Raw genomic sequence first — 12410 nt, forward strand, 5'->3', positions numbered from 1 at the left:
AATAACAGCTAGTAGATCCTCAGGCTAGCTCAAGATAAAGGATGAGACATTTTTAGTTGATGACGACTAGTGAGTTACATGATCTTAGGATTTGGGCTCAAGTTTGTACTCAAGAGCAATTAAGAGATTATTGAGTGTTTCCCTTTCACTAAAACCCAATTGGGCTTAGTGTGTAAGAAGAGGCCAAGAACCCTAGAGCATATTCAGCTTAGGGTTAGAGTTTCTTGGAACCCATATATATTCTACACTTATAGTCATCAGCTTTTCAAGAGTCTTCACTTTGTGGTAGCAGAGGCTGAGGTAAGGTCATCTCCCTGAAAGTGAGAGAGTGCCCACACATTGTCATCTTTCCCCTTGAGAGATAGTCTGGAAGGTCTACTGCCAACCAGTTACAAGGAGATTGTTTGTACTGTGACGCAGACAAGATCAGTTCGTGAAGGACAAGGAGGTCGCTTATAGATCTACGCTTAAAGATGTATGACTTGTGTGTTAGTGAGACTATGATGATTCAGTAAGCATACCAATGTACTAGGTCTTAAATCGCTTTCGTATAATTCCAATAGTTCCTACAGAGTGGTTGTCCCCCTTCAAATTTGTATAAACTATTAATTCTAAGTGTCATTTGTGTTGTTATTTGTCATATACCCCCTTTGAATTCTATGAAGTCTTTGATCGCGAATATCATTTTTGCTCTTTTTTTCCGAATAAATCACAGGTATCCTTCACTGGAGACAATCTTGTTTGGGGTGGGTTCAGGATTAAGGTTTTAAACCCCTTTCAAAGATGGTACTAGGGAGGATCGAATATATGCTCTCATCCCTACCTGCTTAGCTCCCATACGCTAACCGAGCTACCATCATTTGATCATTTTTGTTCTTTTTAGTTTCATAAAGTCTTTGTTATATGAAGGGGAGGACATCTAATTTGAAGGATTGGGATGTGTGAGAACTTGATAAATTTAATACCTGAAAACTGGTTTGCAGTGCCTATAAATTATATTAAAATTTTCAGGGTATTAAAAGTATATTTTATTTGAAAATATAAATAGTAAAACATCCTTTAGTTTTGTTTGTCTATCTCTGAAATTTTATATATGTTTTATTAAATTAAATAAATACAAAATATAGCATAACATTTTGTATTCAATTGAATGTTTTCTAGATTTGTTTTATGCCAGGAGAACCTTATTGTTGCTAAGACGTGTAGGTTGAAGGACTCTTATTAGAGAAGGGAAGGATATGAAATAGGAACTATACTACTGAATTCAGTAGGTGGAAAGTGCCAAACTAGAAAATTTAGGATGAAAATTGATTTGATACTTGTTTGACATATCAAAATAGGAGAACATAGAAATAAAATGTATCCATTTTAAGTCTAAGTTGTAATTTCAGTCTAAGCTTGAGAAATAAACTCATGTGTACTTTGATAGGGTTCACTTTTTCTATAGTCAATGTAAATAATTTATTTACATTTAGCCAAAACGACGTCGTTTTGAGGCGAAAATTAAGGTATTTTTGTAATTATAATTTATTTCAAAGTTATAATAGTCTTTTTATTATAATTTTTTAATTTTTCAATCCAGAACTACGTCGTTTTGAGAGCAAATGTAGAAAACTTATCTACTTTCACTTTAGAAACATTAAAGCCATATTGACTTATTTTTATATATTGATTTTTATTTTGTATTCGTTTTAGATTGAATTTAATAAGATGTATACTAAGACCTTATTGATGGAATTTGCCAATCTTGGATGTTCTCTGACATCATAGGGCATGTTAAAATTTTACTTGAAAAATTATCCTTAATTTCTTGAACTTTGCATGAACCAGACACATTATTGTTATTAGCTAGGTATAGCTGTGTTTTCAATTGTGAAAGTTGTGATCAATATAAACTTCTCAATTATTAATTTGATAGGTATATTTTTGGCTGGTTTATTGTGTTATTCAATTCTATTAAGGTGCTTAATCCACGTAAAGAAAAATACAATGTAATAATAATTTTTATTATTTAAGACATCATTGTTTTATTGAAATTTAGAAAGCAAGAGTCAAAAATAAAATCTTTTCAGAATTTAGAATTTATACATTTAGGTAACAAAAATTTATAACCCCGTCAACTCAACTGGTCGTTAACCGGCTTGCAATGCAATGCTGCTTCTTATTTTTTTGGTATAATTTGGAGGATATTCTCTTTCAACTTTCTCCGATTACTTTATTCTCCGAGTATGGTCCGAAAGTTATCAACGAGTGCATTGAGTTTCGCTATCACAGAAAAGATGAGTCTAATCTTTCCTTCGAGAAAAAAGACATGCCCTGATTTGGAGATATCCATGAATATTTATTTTTCATAAAACAATTATTTTTAAACAAATGAATAGGTATTATGCGTACTTTTTTATATGCTACTCCTTTTTTAACACTGTTAGATCAAAAGGAAAAGAATTTGAAGGTTATCGTATTTCATTGGAAAATATTAGAGATGTAAGACACTACTCGACCTAACCTTTTACAATAGTTATCACTGGACCTGGACATGCAACAAAGCCTTTATATAGAAACATTTTAAAGTAAAGTAAAGTTAAATACATTTTAAAGTAAAGTGTAATTCGTTCATTATCTATGCTAAAACCTAAAAGTAACTCGTGTATCCTTTGAATGTTTTAAACATGGAAACATATTTGTTATGTTGTATAAGATAAATTATTCCGTATTTACACACACATAAAAAAAAGCGAAATTTATTGAGAAGAAGAGAGAAAAAAATATTTCATTTATTTATTTATTTTTTTTTTTTGGAGTTACCCAACCCTAATTATCTCTTTGAGACGAGTTGGCTCCCTCCGGTATCCGCACGAGCTTCGACTCTTTGAGCCGGCTATGAGACTAATCCGGAGTGCGGGAGAACAGTGATGGCTAAAGGTTCAGCCCCCTCCCCAAGAATGCATTCAGCGGGAATCGAACACGTATCCAACCCCACTAACTCAGCGCCAAATTACCAACTGAGCTGCACCCATTGGGTATATTTCATTTATTTCTTTATATATGTACGAAACAATTTTGTCTCATAAAATATGATTTCATATTCAGATATAGAATCTCGTTTTTCTACTTTCACCTATTAAGTTAAAGTTTTAGAAAATTAATCACCAAAGAAAAACGATAAATATTATTGAAATTCATACCAGACATTCAATACTGCATTTGAATCAATAATAAAATAGTCTTGGTAGATTTAAGGCATGTTCGATTATATTTTTATATTGTTTTAAAAAAATCATTTCAAACCACGAAAGTTGGGTAAGTGCCAATAGAGGTGTTTGCAATCTAAATTGAATCGATTTCAAAAGCAAAAATCACTTGATCTAATTCATTTGGTTTGATCATTTAATCATATATTCACTTTGAATTTTTTTTAAAATCTGATCTAATATAATTCAATTTTATTCGATTTGGATTGAATTGATTCATGATTTTTCAAAAAGTCTAAAAAATTTCAGTCATATAAATTACTAGCTATATCAAAATAAAGTAATTTAAAATTACAAACCATTGAAAAATTCAATTCTTGAAAACTAAAACAAGTCTTAAAATTTATGAAGAATTAAAATAAATTAATAGATAATAAAAAACCAAAATAAGATAATTTGTTATTAATAACATCCGAAATTTCAAATCACCATCTTTTAAAAATAATAAATATATAATACATTGGATCAGTTTAAATTAAATCAATTTTCACCCTCCAAATTAAAAATCGATCAAATCCAATTAAAATATGCAAAAAAAATTCATTTATCGATTAATTCAATCATCAATTTTTTAATTCGATCACCACAATTTAAATCGAATTGGATCAATAAATTCCCTAAATGCCAATATAAATCCCAATAATACGCGGACTACCCCACAACAAATGGCAGAATTTCAATCTTAAGTAAACCTTTAAAGCGAAAGTTGAATAATTATCACATCCTCAAAAGAATAATTACAATAACATAATCAAAAATCTAATTTGACAAGATAAAAATATATAAAAAAAACAAACACGTTTGATGAATTATATTTTGATAATAAATTTGGGATTAATATTTCTCTTGTAAGAGATAATTTTATCTCCTACACACACATAAACCCATACACTTTTATATATGTGTAGGAAATAAAATTATCTCCTACAACATAAAAAATATTAATCCCAATAAATTTTGAACCACTGTCAGCAGGTCAAAATATCTTAATTTAAAACACTGAAAAATTTAAAACATTGTTTACATTCCAAATAATTGTGCTACTGTTGCATCAATTCATATAACAATAACCTGTGTTGTTAGTCAGATGGCTAATTTATAACACCAACAGAAGATTGATACTGAATGTGCTCCTTAAATCCAAAAGAAAAAAAAATCATCATAGTTTATATTAATTTATTGTAACAGCAATCCTAGCTCCATTAACCATAAGGGAGCAATTGAAAACTTATAAAAGTAAAGAAAAATTATTCATTTGAATTTGATTTCATGTAGTTCCTAAGGACATCTCTATAGTAATTGGTGTTGTTTGGGGCATTCTCCAACTCATTCTTGTCAACTTCCTTCTTCTCTGTCATATTCTTGTAAAATCGTGTCCATTTGTACATGGCACGCTTTAATCTAACACTCTGATTTCCACCAAGCTTGTACTTGATGAAGTCCCTTGCTAGCTTTGCAAGTTCCACGCCATTGATGACATAAATATACTGGAAAAGATGTAGAGGATGTTATCAAATGAGACATGGCACATACATCCTATCAACCTTGTGAATCATGTCTTAAGGTAATAAGTACTGTATCATCAAGAATTTGCATATGAATATATTTCAAGCTCAACAAACTCATGCATTCCAAGGACTTCAGCAAGTAGTTCCTGTTAGCAGTTGTTTAATCTAATGCAATTTATATTTACAGTCATCTACCATTAAGTACACACAAGCACACACAGTTATTTATTACCATTGTTAACTTAAGCTACAACACTTCAACCTTTTCCTTCATTTTTCACACACACACAACATAAAAAAAAAGTGGAGGTGGAAGCACTAATGTATACAATGTAACACACGCATGCGCGCACACACAAGAAAGAGAGAGAGTACCAGAAATATAAAGCCAATTGTTGCTAAAATGACTTGGAGAGTCTCATCCGACATCCCAGCAAAGCCTCCATCCCCTGATCCACCGCCACCTCCACCTTGTCCTCCTGGTGGCTTGGCCCCACTTCCCCCATTGTCATAGTACTCTCCCTTTTGAATTTGCTGTCGTAACATGTCCTCTATTGACTTTCCCTTAAATTGTTCCATAGCTTTCTCAAGAGATTTCCACTGGGAATCCTAATTACATTATTAGTAGTTAGTAAAATTAAGAAAAATTCAATTCAAAATGTGGACTACAAATATATTTTAAGAGCATCTAAGCTACCCCGATTCCTCTACTTACATCCCCTAGAACATGCTTTGTAGAGGTTAATGACAAGAAATAGGCTTGAGTGCTATTTGAAGATAGGGCTGCTTCTAGTAAATCTACCTGTTTTGGCTCTGGTTAAGAATTTAGCTGATACGAACCTTGGGAAAACATCACCCCAAAAGCCAGCCCATGAGATAGGAGAACCCAAAGTCCATATAAACCCTACACCAAAACCTTATGTTTATCGTAACATTCTACCATACTCCGCAACCCTAGCACCCATGCGGGCTAGCTTTGCGCTAGTTTTTTACTAGCCCTGGGCGAACACTGCAATACCAACATCACCACCCATGCCGCTCGATTGCAACCTGGAGACTTAGTGGAAGGCTCTGATACCAATTGATACGAACCTTCGGAGAGCCTCACCCCAAAACCTAGCCCATGAGGTAGCTGAGCCCAAAATCCATATAAACCCCACATCAGAACCTTATGTTTCCGAAGTGGGACTCCAAGTCACATACCTTGGAGTGGGATCGTAACATTAGCCTTCAAAAAATTAAGGCTAAACAATTTGTCTCAAGACTAACTCCCTTTACACCTCTACCTGCTCCTGATGCTTCTCAGCACAATATTCATTACAGTAGAAATATTCCAAGATGAGGCAGCACAAGTTTGGATAAAAGCCAACCAATAGCTTAAGGGAACAAATCTTAAGAAGTTTTCTCATACAGCATCTAGAGTATAATGAAGCATCTATAATATAACAATTGATAAAAGAAAAACGTATAGTATAGTTCAAATGAAGGTGTATTACCTCATTATTTTCCATCATTCCTTGTCCACCGGCTAAACAAACATGTAAAGGTTGCCGAGATTTTAAACTAGGCATATTTTGCAAGCCAGATGAAGGTTCTGATCTAAGGCTCAAGGAAGTCCAAGAGAGAGGTTTGGCATCCATTGATAATACACATGGTTTAGAAAGAAAATGGTGCAAGTGAGATATGTTTTTGACATAAATCCCAGGCTGGCTTGCAGCAACTTGAATGGTGTTCATCTTTGTCAAATAGACCCCTCACCCCAGACTTCAAACATTACACTCCTACACTTCATAAAAGCATGCTTTAAGTCAGAATATTTTAGCAGAAATATTACCTGAAAGTAGTGGGAACTATGTAAAAACAATCTGATCTTGAATTAAGATTTTACATATCAAGCAAAGTACTAAGCAACACAAGTAAAAATGATAAAATGTAGCAGAATAATAAGCACAAAAGGCCAGGTAATTCCATAAGAAAATATGAATTTCCATCCACACCATCCTCTAACTAGTAGAAGACACATTTCTCACTCATTATTTACGCTAAAAACTTCAACACAAAAAATGTGGCAACTCTTAACAGCACAATAATTCCAGTAACCAAAGACCATAGATAAGAGAAATAGAATAAAGAAATACAACAAACAGAAAGTAAAGTAGTAACAGTAAATTAGAAATACAAATCAGTTAGAAATCAAAATACTTCAACCCAACACATCCAAATACCATCCCCACCACTTTTTCATCTGTAATCCTTCTTTCTACATCTTCATGAAATTCCTATTTTATTTATATATATAAAAAAGACATAAGCCAAGAAAAGGGTCTCAATTCAGAACATCATCAAACTCAAAGAAACAACCTTTTAAGTTCAAAAAAATATAAAATTCCAGAATTTTATCTGCATTTGAATAAACAAGAGAAAAAATATATTTGGGGCAGAGAAAAATGTTACACTGCACAGCCGCAAGGGATAATCATAACCCTATAAGGTCATGTCCCAAAATCAATAGCCAGAACAAAAAGTACCTTTACCAATAGAATTAAAAATAAAAAAACTTTAGGGAACAAATAGAAGAGAAATAGAGAATGAAAGATGAGATTGCTTTGCACCTGTGAGAAGCTCCCTCTGGGGTATGCAAATTTTATCAAATAGTGGGAAGACAACAATCTTGTTATCTTTCTGATAAAAAGGAAAAACATTGGATTCTAGAGCATTCCTCAATAACAACGAATAACATACGTCACCTCGTACAATGTTTCAAACGTTGTTTCACGCTCGTGCACTACGTGGGCTTTTGCATGCTCTAGGCCCGAATATTACATGGGTTCGACCCATTTTTATTTTATTTAACATTAGCAACTCTTCTTAAAAAAAAGCTTTACAAAATCATTTGATGATTACATAATATTTTTAACTTAAACAAAATTGATACAACTTAAAAAAAAAACTCATCTTAGAAAATTTTAATTTTTAAAATTTTTTTAATTATAAAAAAAAACTTTTTTTATTATAGAGCTTTTATAAAGATCTATTTAATTTAATTTGTGCTTATAAAGAGAAAAAAAAAAGTTAAAAAAAATCTTTCAAACAGGCACTTAAGTCTTGTATTTACTAATTGTTTATTAAGAGAATTAGTAGTAGCTAAAATTTAGCTTAAACCGATTAATTAAAATTTACTAATTTTTAATATTTAATTACGTGTTCTGTTTAATTAAAACATATACGTAATAGCTTATCAAAAAAAAAAAAAAAAACATAGACGTAATAAATTATTTTTATATGAATGAAAATGACTCGTGTTAACTTAAGAAAAAAAATTGAACCTTTTTTTTATGCTTCAAACAACCAGCTTGCTTGAAATTAAAATTCTTACAAAAAGTCACCTTCCCTTAATTTCTTCTTGGTTTCCATGTGTTTGTTCAGTCTTCACATCCTTTTTTCCAAAACCATTAATTGCCATTTTAATTTAATTTAATTTTCATTTTTGTCATTTTTGCTACTTGAGCCATAGGAGAACCGAACTGCGCTTCCTTCATTGAATATCCTTTACTTGAGTCATTTATACTTTACATTGTAGGAAATACTTAAGAACATGAAATTGAGCTGGAATCATGGCAGGGACTCCAAAACATGGTAGACCAAGTAGCTACCTTCCAAATCAATTTTTATGAACTTCCAACTTATTGTAGCAGTGAATCAATTTCATAACATGCTCACGAACTTCACTAACATCATATCATATTTGATCTTTTCACACACTCTACCCTTATTAGTCAAAATGGTACTAATTGGGCACTATTTAAGATAGCGTAACAAACATCATACAAATGAAGTTCATTTCATTTATGTTTCTACTATTCCATACAAAATTCGTAAATATCTAAAATTTTTGAATGTAAGATGCATCAGAGTATATTGATAATCTGTTTCTGGCATACACCATGTCGTTGAAATCCAATAGTCTAGATTCTAGCAGAGCCCTCTCCACTGTGTTTCAGCATGTATTCTTTCTTCATTTTCTCCAAAACAGAATCATTGGTGCTGTAAAAGAATTAAAAAATAAAAAGGAAAGAAAGAAAGGAAGGAACATATCAATTCCACATACAAAGCTACACAAATACATTAAACTGCATCTCTAATGTTGTCTAGGTAATTAAGCTAATGACAGTCGCAGGGAGAGACAATGGAAAATCAAATTCAAAATAGAAACAAGTATGATAAGCAACAATTAATGATAATATTGACTGATATTTCACCAGCCTGGTCAGAGATTTATAATGGAAATTTAAAAGATTGACTTAGGTCTTGGAACAAATGCAATCTGAACCATGAAAATGAACTGACAGAAACCACTATCCATTTAACCCCGACTAGCGAGGGTAGGGATGAGGGAAATCCTTGTACGCAGCTTTACCCTTGCATACTTGCAAAGAGACTGTTTTTCGAATTCGAACCCATGACATTTCGGTCAAAAATAAACTGAGAGAAAGTAAAACAAAAAGAATATGAAGTCCCCCCAACCCCCCTTCTTCCTCCCAAAACAAGAGGGCCTACAACCAGCTTTGCCATCAAGCTAATATGCTATAAATGCTTTATGTCAACTTTTGGGTTTGCAAACCTATGGTGCACAGGGCTCTCTGACTTGTGAGAGTAGGGGTGAGGGTCGATTGTATGCAGCTTACTCTTATATTTTTGCAAAGAGGCTGTTTTTCATACCCGAACTTGTGATCTTCTGATCACAAGGAACAACTTTCCCGCTGCCCCAAAGTTTGCCCTCCAACTTTTGTGTTTCCATGATTTCAAAATTACTAAAGATGAAACAAGCAAAAGAGAAAGAGAGTACATAATATTTAGGCAACCTAGCACATTGGCTTGCACAAAATAAGTTATGTAAACTAAATCAAGCTTAGATTGTCATGAAATCAGGCTAAGATTGCCATGTAAAGATCTTCGCACAGACTAAAATATGACTATAAGATTGGAATTTTCAGTTGGCAATCCACCCCGGCACATAATCTTAAACCATAGACACTCATATCTGCATGCCAGTAAATGAAATCTAAATGACTTCTGTTAATAGTTGGGCTATACATATTTGCGAATATATCAAACAGGCAAATCTAGAAAACACCTTATCTCAGTCACATTGACAGGTGGAACTGATAAAGTTTACAATGCACTGCAATACTACCAAAAAAAAATTATATTGGTAATGTGGGGGCATTTACGACTACAGTAGAAACAATTTTTTTAATATATATAGTTAGCTAGAAGCTTCTCCTTTTCTGGATCTCCAATGCTGCAGAATTTTTATAGCAAGTACAGTACGAACAAACCAATGAACAGAACTTATTCCAGAAAAAAAGTTTTCTAATGTTTACAAGACTGAAAAAATCTTTTGAGGACTAATATTATATGGTAACATTTTAATATATAAGAAACTAATTTGGTGACAAAATTTTTTGTAGGACTAATGTGGTGACACCTTAATCTTCAGAGGACCAAATTGAGGGTCTACTATAATTTTAAATGACAATCAAAACTCTGCCTTTTTCTTCAACAGTTCAAGACTTACTCTGTTGATTCTCCCTTAACATTGTTGGAAATGCAATATAAAACCATTAAAGTACTTTCACCTAACATTTTAAGCTTTTAGGAGAGTTGGTTTATGACATGGTATCGGGGTCTCTAAGACCAAGTGGTCTAGAATTCAATCATTATTGCCTCCATTCTTCAAATAAAAAAGTTGAATTTCAGCATAAGGTAGGTGGACTTGTGCATTATCCATGCTTCAAGCCTAAAGGGTTCATGGATGAGGGAGTATGTTAGATATGTAATATAAACCATTTATATGCTTTCTTCTAACAACTTAAATTTTTGGTAGAGTTGATTCATGACAAAAGACTAGTAAACCCAACTGAAACACTCTACAAATTTAAATTCACAACTATTATATAAAAAATTCTGAGCAACACCTTAAGATGCACAGGCAATACAAGGAGAATGTGATGAACAGCCAATGGTTATCACCAGTGGGAAATGATGATACATATATTAGTACAAACAGATGCATTTAACTTGTGTAGAAATCAAATCTCAATTTTCTTGTTTTCCTTAAAACAATCCCAATAATGGAATCAAAGGAATCAATGATTAATCTCATAACATAGCTTTAGCTTACAATTGATGAAGACAATCATTCAATTCTTTAGCTTGTTCGCGACAATGCCAAACAACTGACAGTGTTCTCCCCGAAGCACATTGAGCATATTTTGCTGTGTATTGATCACACTCTTTTAGTGCCTTCTGCTTCATTTTGCTGCGTAAAGCTGCAAAATTGATGAAACACCACCACATTAATCTCACAATAAAAAAATAAAATAAAATAAAAATAAAATAAAAAATTGCTTGATCTTAATTTTAACACCATTTTGGATTCATATAAGAAACACCCATTTGAACTAAACCCATGCTCAGTGCAAAAGGGTTGTCATTTCTACTCTAAAAATCAAAACTTTCTTAATTCTTTGTGAGTAACCAAAGGGTGGGTTTAGGGTTTATAGTTGAAGTGAGTAAGTAGTACCTTCTTCCACTTTCTTCTTGACGTGATTATCGCGTGCTTCTTCAAGGTAACCCATTCAAGTTTGAGATTGAAATTGAGATTGAGATTATTCTTCTAACACTTGTTGATTCCCTAAAACAATAACTCAGTTGCAGCTTCAACACCAAAGATGTTCAGTTCAATAAAAAGAGCTGTTGTAATAATAATAATAATAATAATAATAAATCTTATTTTTATTTTTATAGAAAAATTTCAAATAATCCTTACGGTTTTAATTTGAATCACTTATCCCTTTTTTTTTAAAAAAAAAAATCACTTATTTTTGTCCATCCAAACCCATTTCGTTACAAATTTAATTAATTTACCTATTTTATCTTTCTCAGAAAAAAAAAATTGAGGACAAAAAGATAAAAAAAATTGAGATGAAAACTTAAAATGTTTACATAAAAGACTAAAAGTAAAAAAAAAACAAAAATAAGAAGAAGAAAAAACCAAATATGTTGGAATAAAAAAAGAAAAAAAATTGAGAAAAAAATAAAAAAAATAAAATCAAATATATTATAAACTTAAAACTAAACTAAAAATAAAAAAATGAAAATAGTTTAAATCAAAAAAATTAAAATACACCGAAGACAAAAAAAGAAATAAAAAAACTTAATATGTTGAAAACTTACAAAATTAATTTTTTATTTATTTCTTGTTTGTCTTAATTTTCTGTCTTATTTTTTTGGATTTAAATATATTTTATTTTATCTTTTTGTAAAAAAGAAGTCAAAGACTCAAAAATAAAATTCTTTTAGCAATTGCTATTACACTTTGAAATAGAGAACATTAGAACAATGTAAATAAACATATTTTTAATATTTTTACTTTATTAGATGAAATCTGATGCTGGTTTTATTAAATAATTTGAGTTTATTTCTTATTAATAAGGTTAAAATACAATTTTATTTATTCAAAAACTAAAAAATGTTACTTTCGTCAAAAGTCCACGAGCGATAGGTTACAATGGATGAAACTGTCATGCGGGTTCAGACACCGTGTTATAATCTAAGACTTTAGGTTCATGGATCCTCTCACTTATAT

The 12410-nt window shown here is 31.6% G+C and overlaps 2 protein-coding genes across 3 annotated transcripts; both read right to left on the bottom strand.

The window, feature by feature from the left end:
- Positions 1 to 4366: 4366 nt before the first annotated feature.
- LOC133311915 (uncharacterized) lies at positions 4367 to 7491 on the bottom strand. 2 transcript variants are annotated; one of them, XM_061513055.1, is made up of 4 exons: positions 7372 to 7491; positions 6256 to 6545; positions 5135 to 5368; positions 4367 to 4738 (listed from the first exon to the last, which is right to left on the bottom strand). In XM_061513055.1, exons 2-4 carry the CDS (start codon positions 6493 to 6495, stop codon positions 4499 to 4501), a joined length of 714 nt encoding a protein of 237 aa, XP_061369039.1. In that variant the 5' UTR covers positions 6496 to 6545; positions 7372 to 7491; the 3' UTR covers positions 4367 to 4498. The 2 variants fall into 2 exon arrangements, with proteins under 2 accessions (XP_061369039.1, XP_061369031.1); XM_061513047.1 differs by having other exon boundaries at positions 6256 to 6540; positions 7372 to 7483.
- A 1038-nt stretch (positions 7492 to 8529) lies between these two features.
- LOC133311967 (uncharacterized) lies at positions 8530 to 11482 on the bottom strand. Its single transcript, XM_061513107.1, has 3 exons — positions 11346 to 11482; positions 10944 to 11091; positions 8530 to 8803 (listed from the first exon to the last, which is right to left on the bottom strand). Exons 1-3 carry the CDS (start codon positions 11398 to 11400, stop codon positions 8725 to 8727), a joined length of 282 nt encoding a protein of 93 aa, XP_061369091.1. The 5' UTR covers positions 11401 to 11482; the 3' UTR covers positions 8530 to 8724.
- Between the last annotated feature and the right edge of the window lie 928 nt (positions 11483 to 12410).

The sequence above is a fragment of the Gastrolobium bilobum genome, unplaced genomic scaffold, assembly GCF_033153095.1.
Source record: "Gastrolobium bilobum isolate Gb01-03AN ecotype WA unplaced genomic scaffold, APGP_CSIRO_Gbil_v1 utg28261, whole genome shotgun sequence".
NCBI lineage: Eukaryota > Viridiplantae > Streptophyta > Magnoliopsida > Fabales > Fabaceae > Gastrolobium > Gastrolobium bilobum.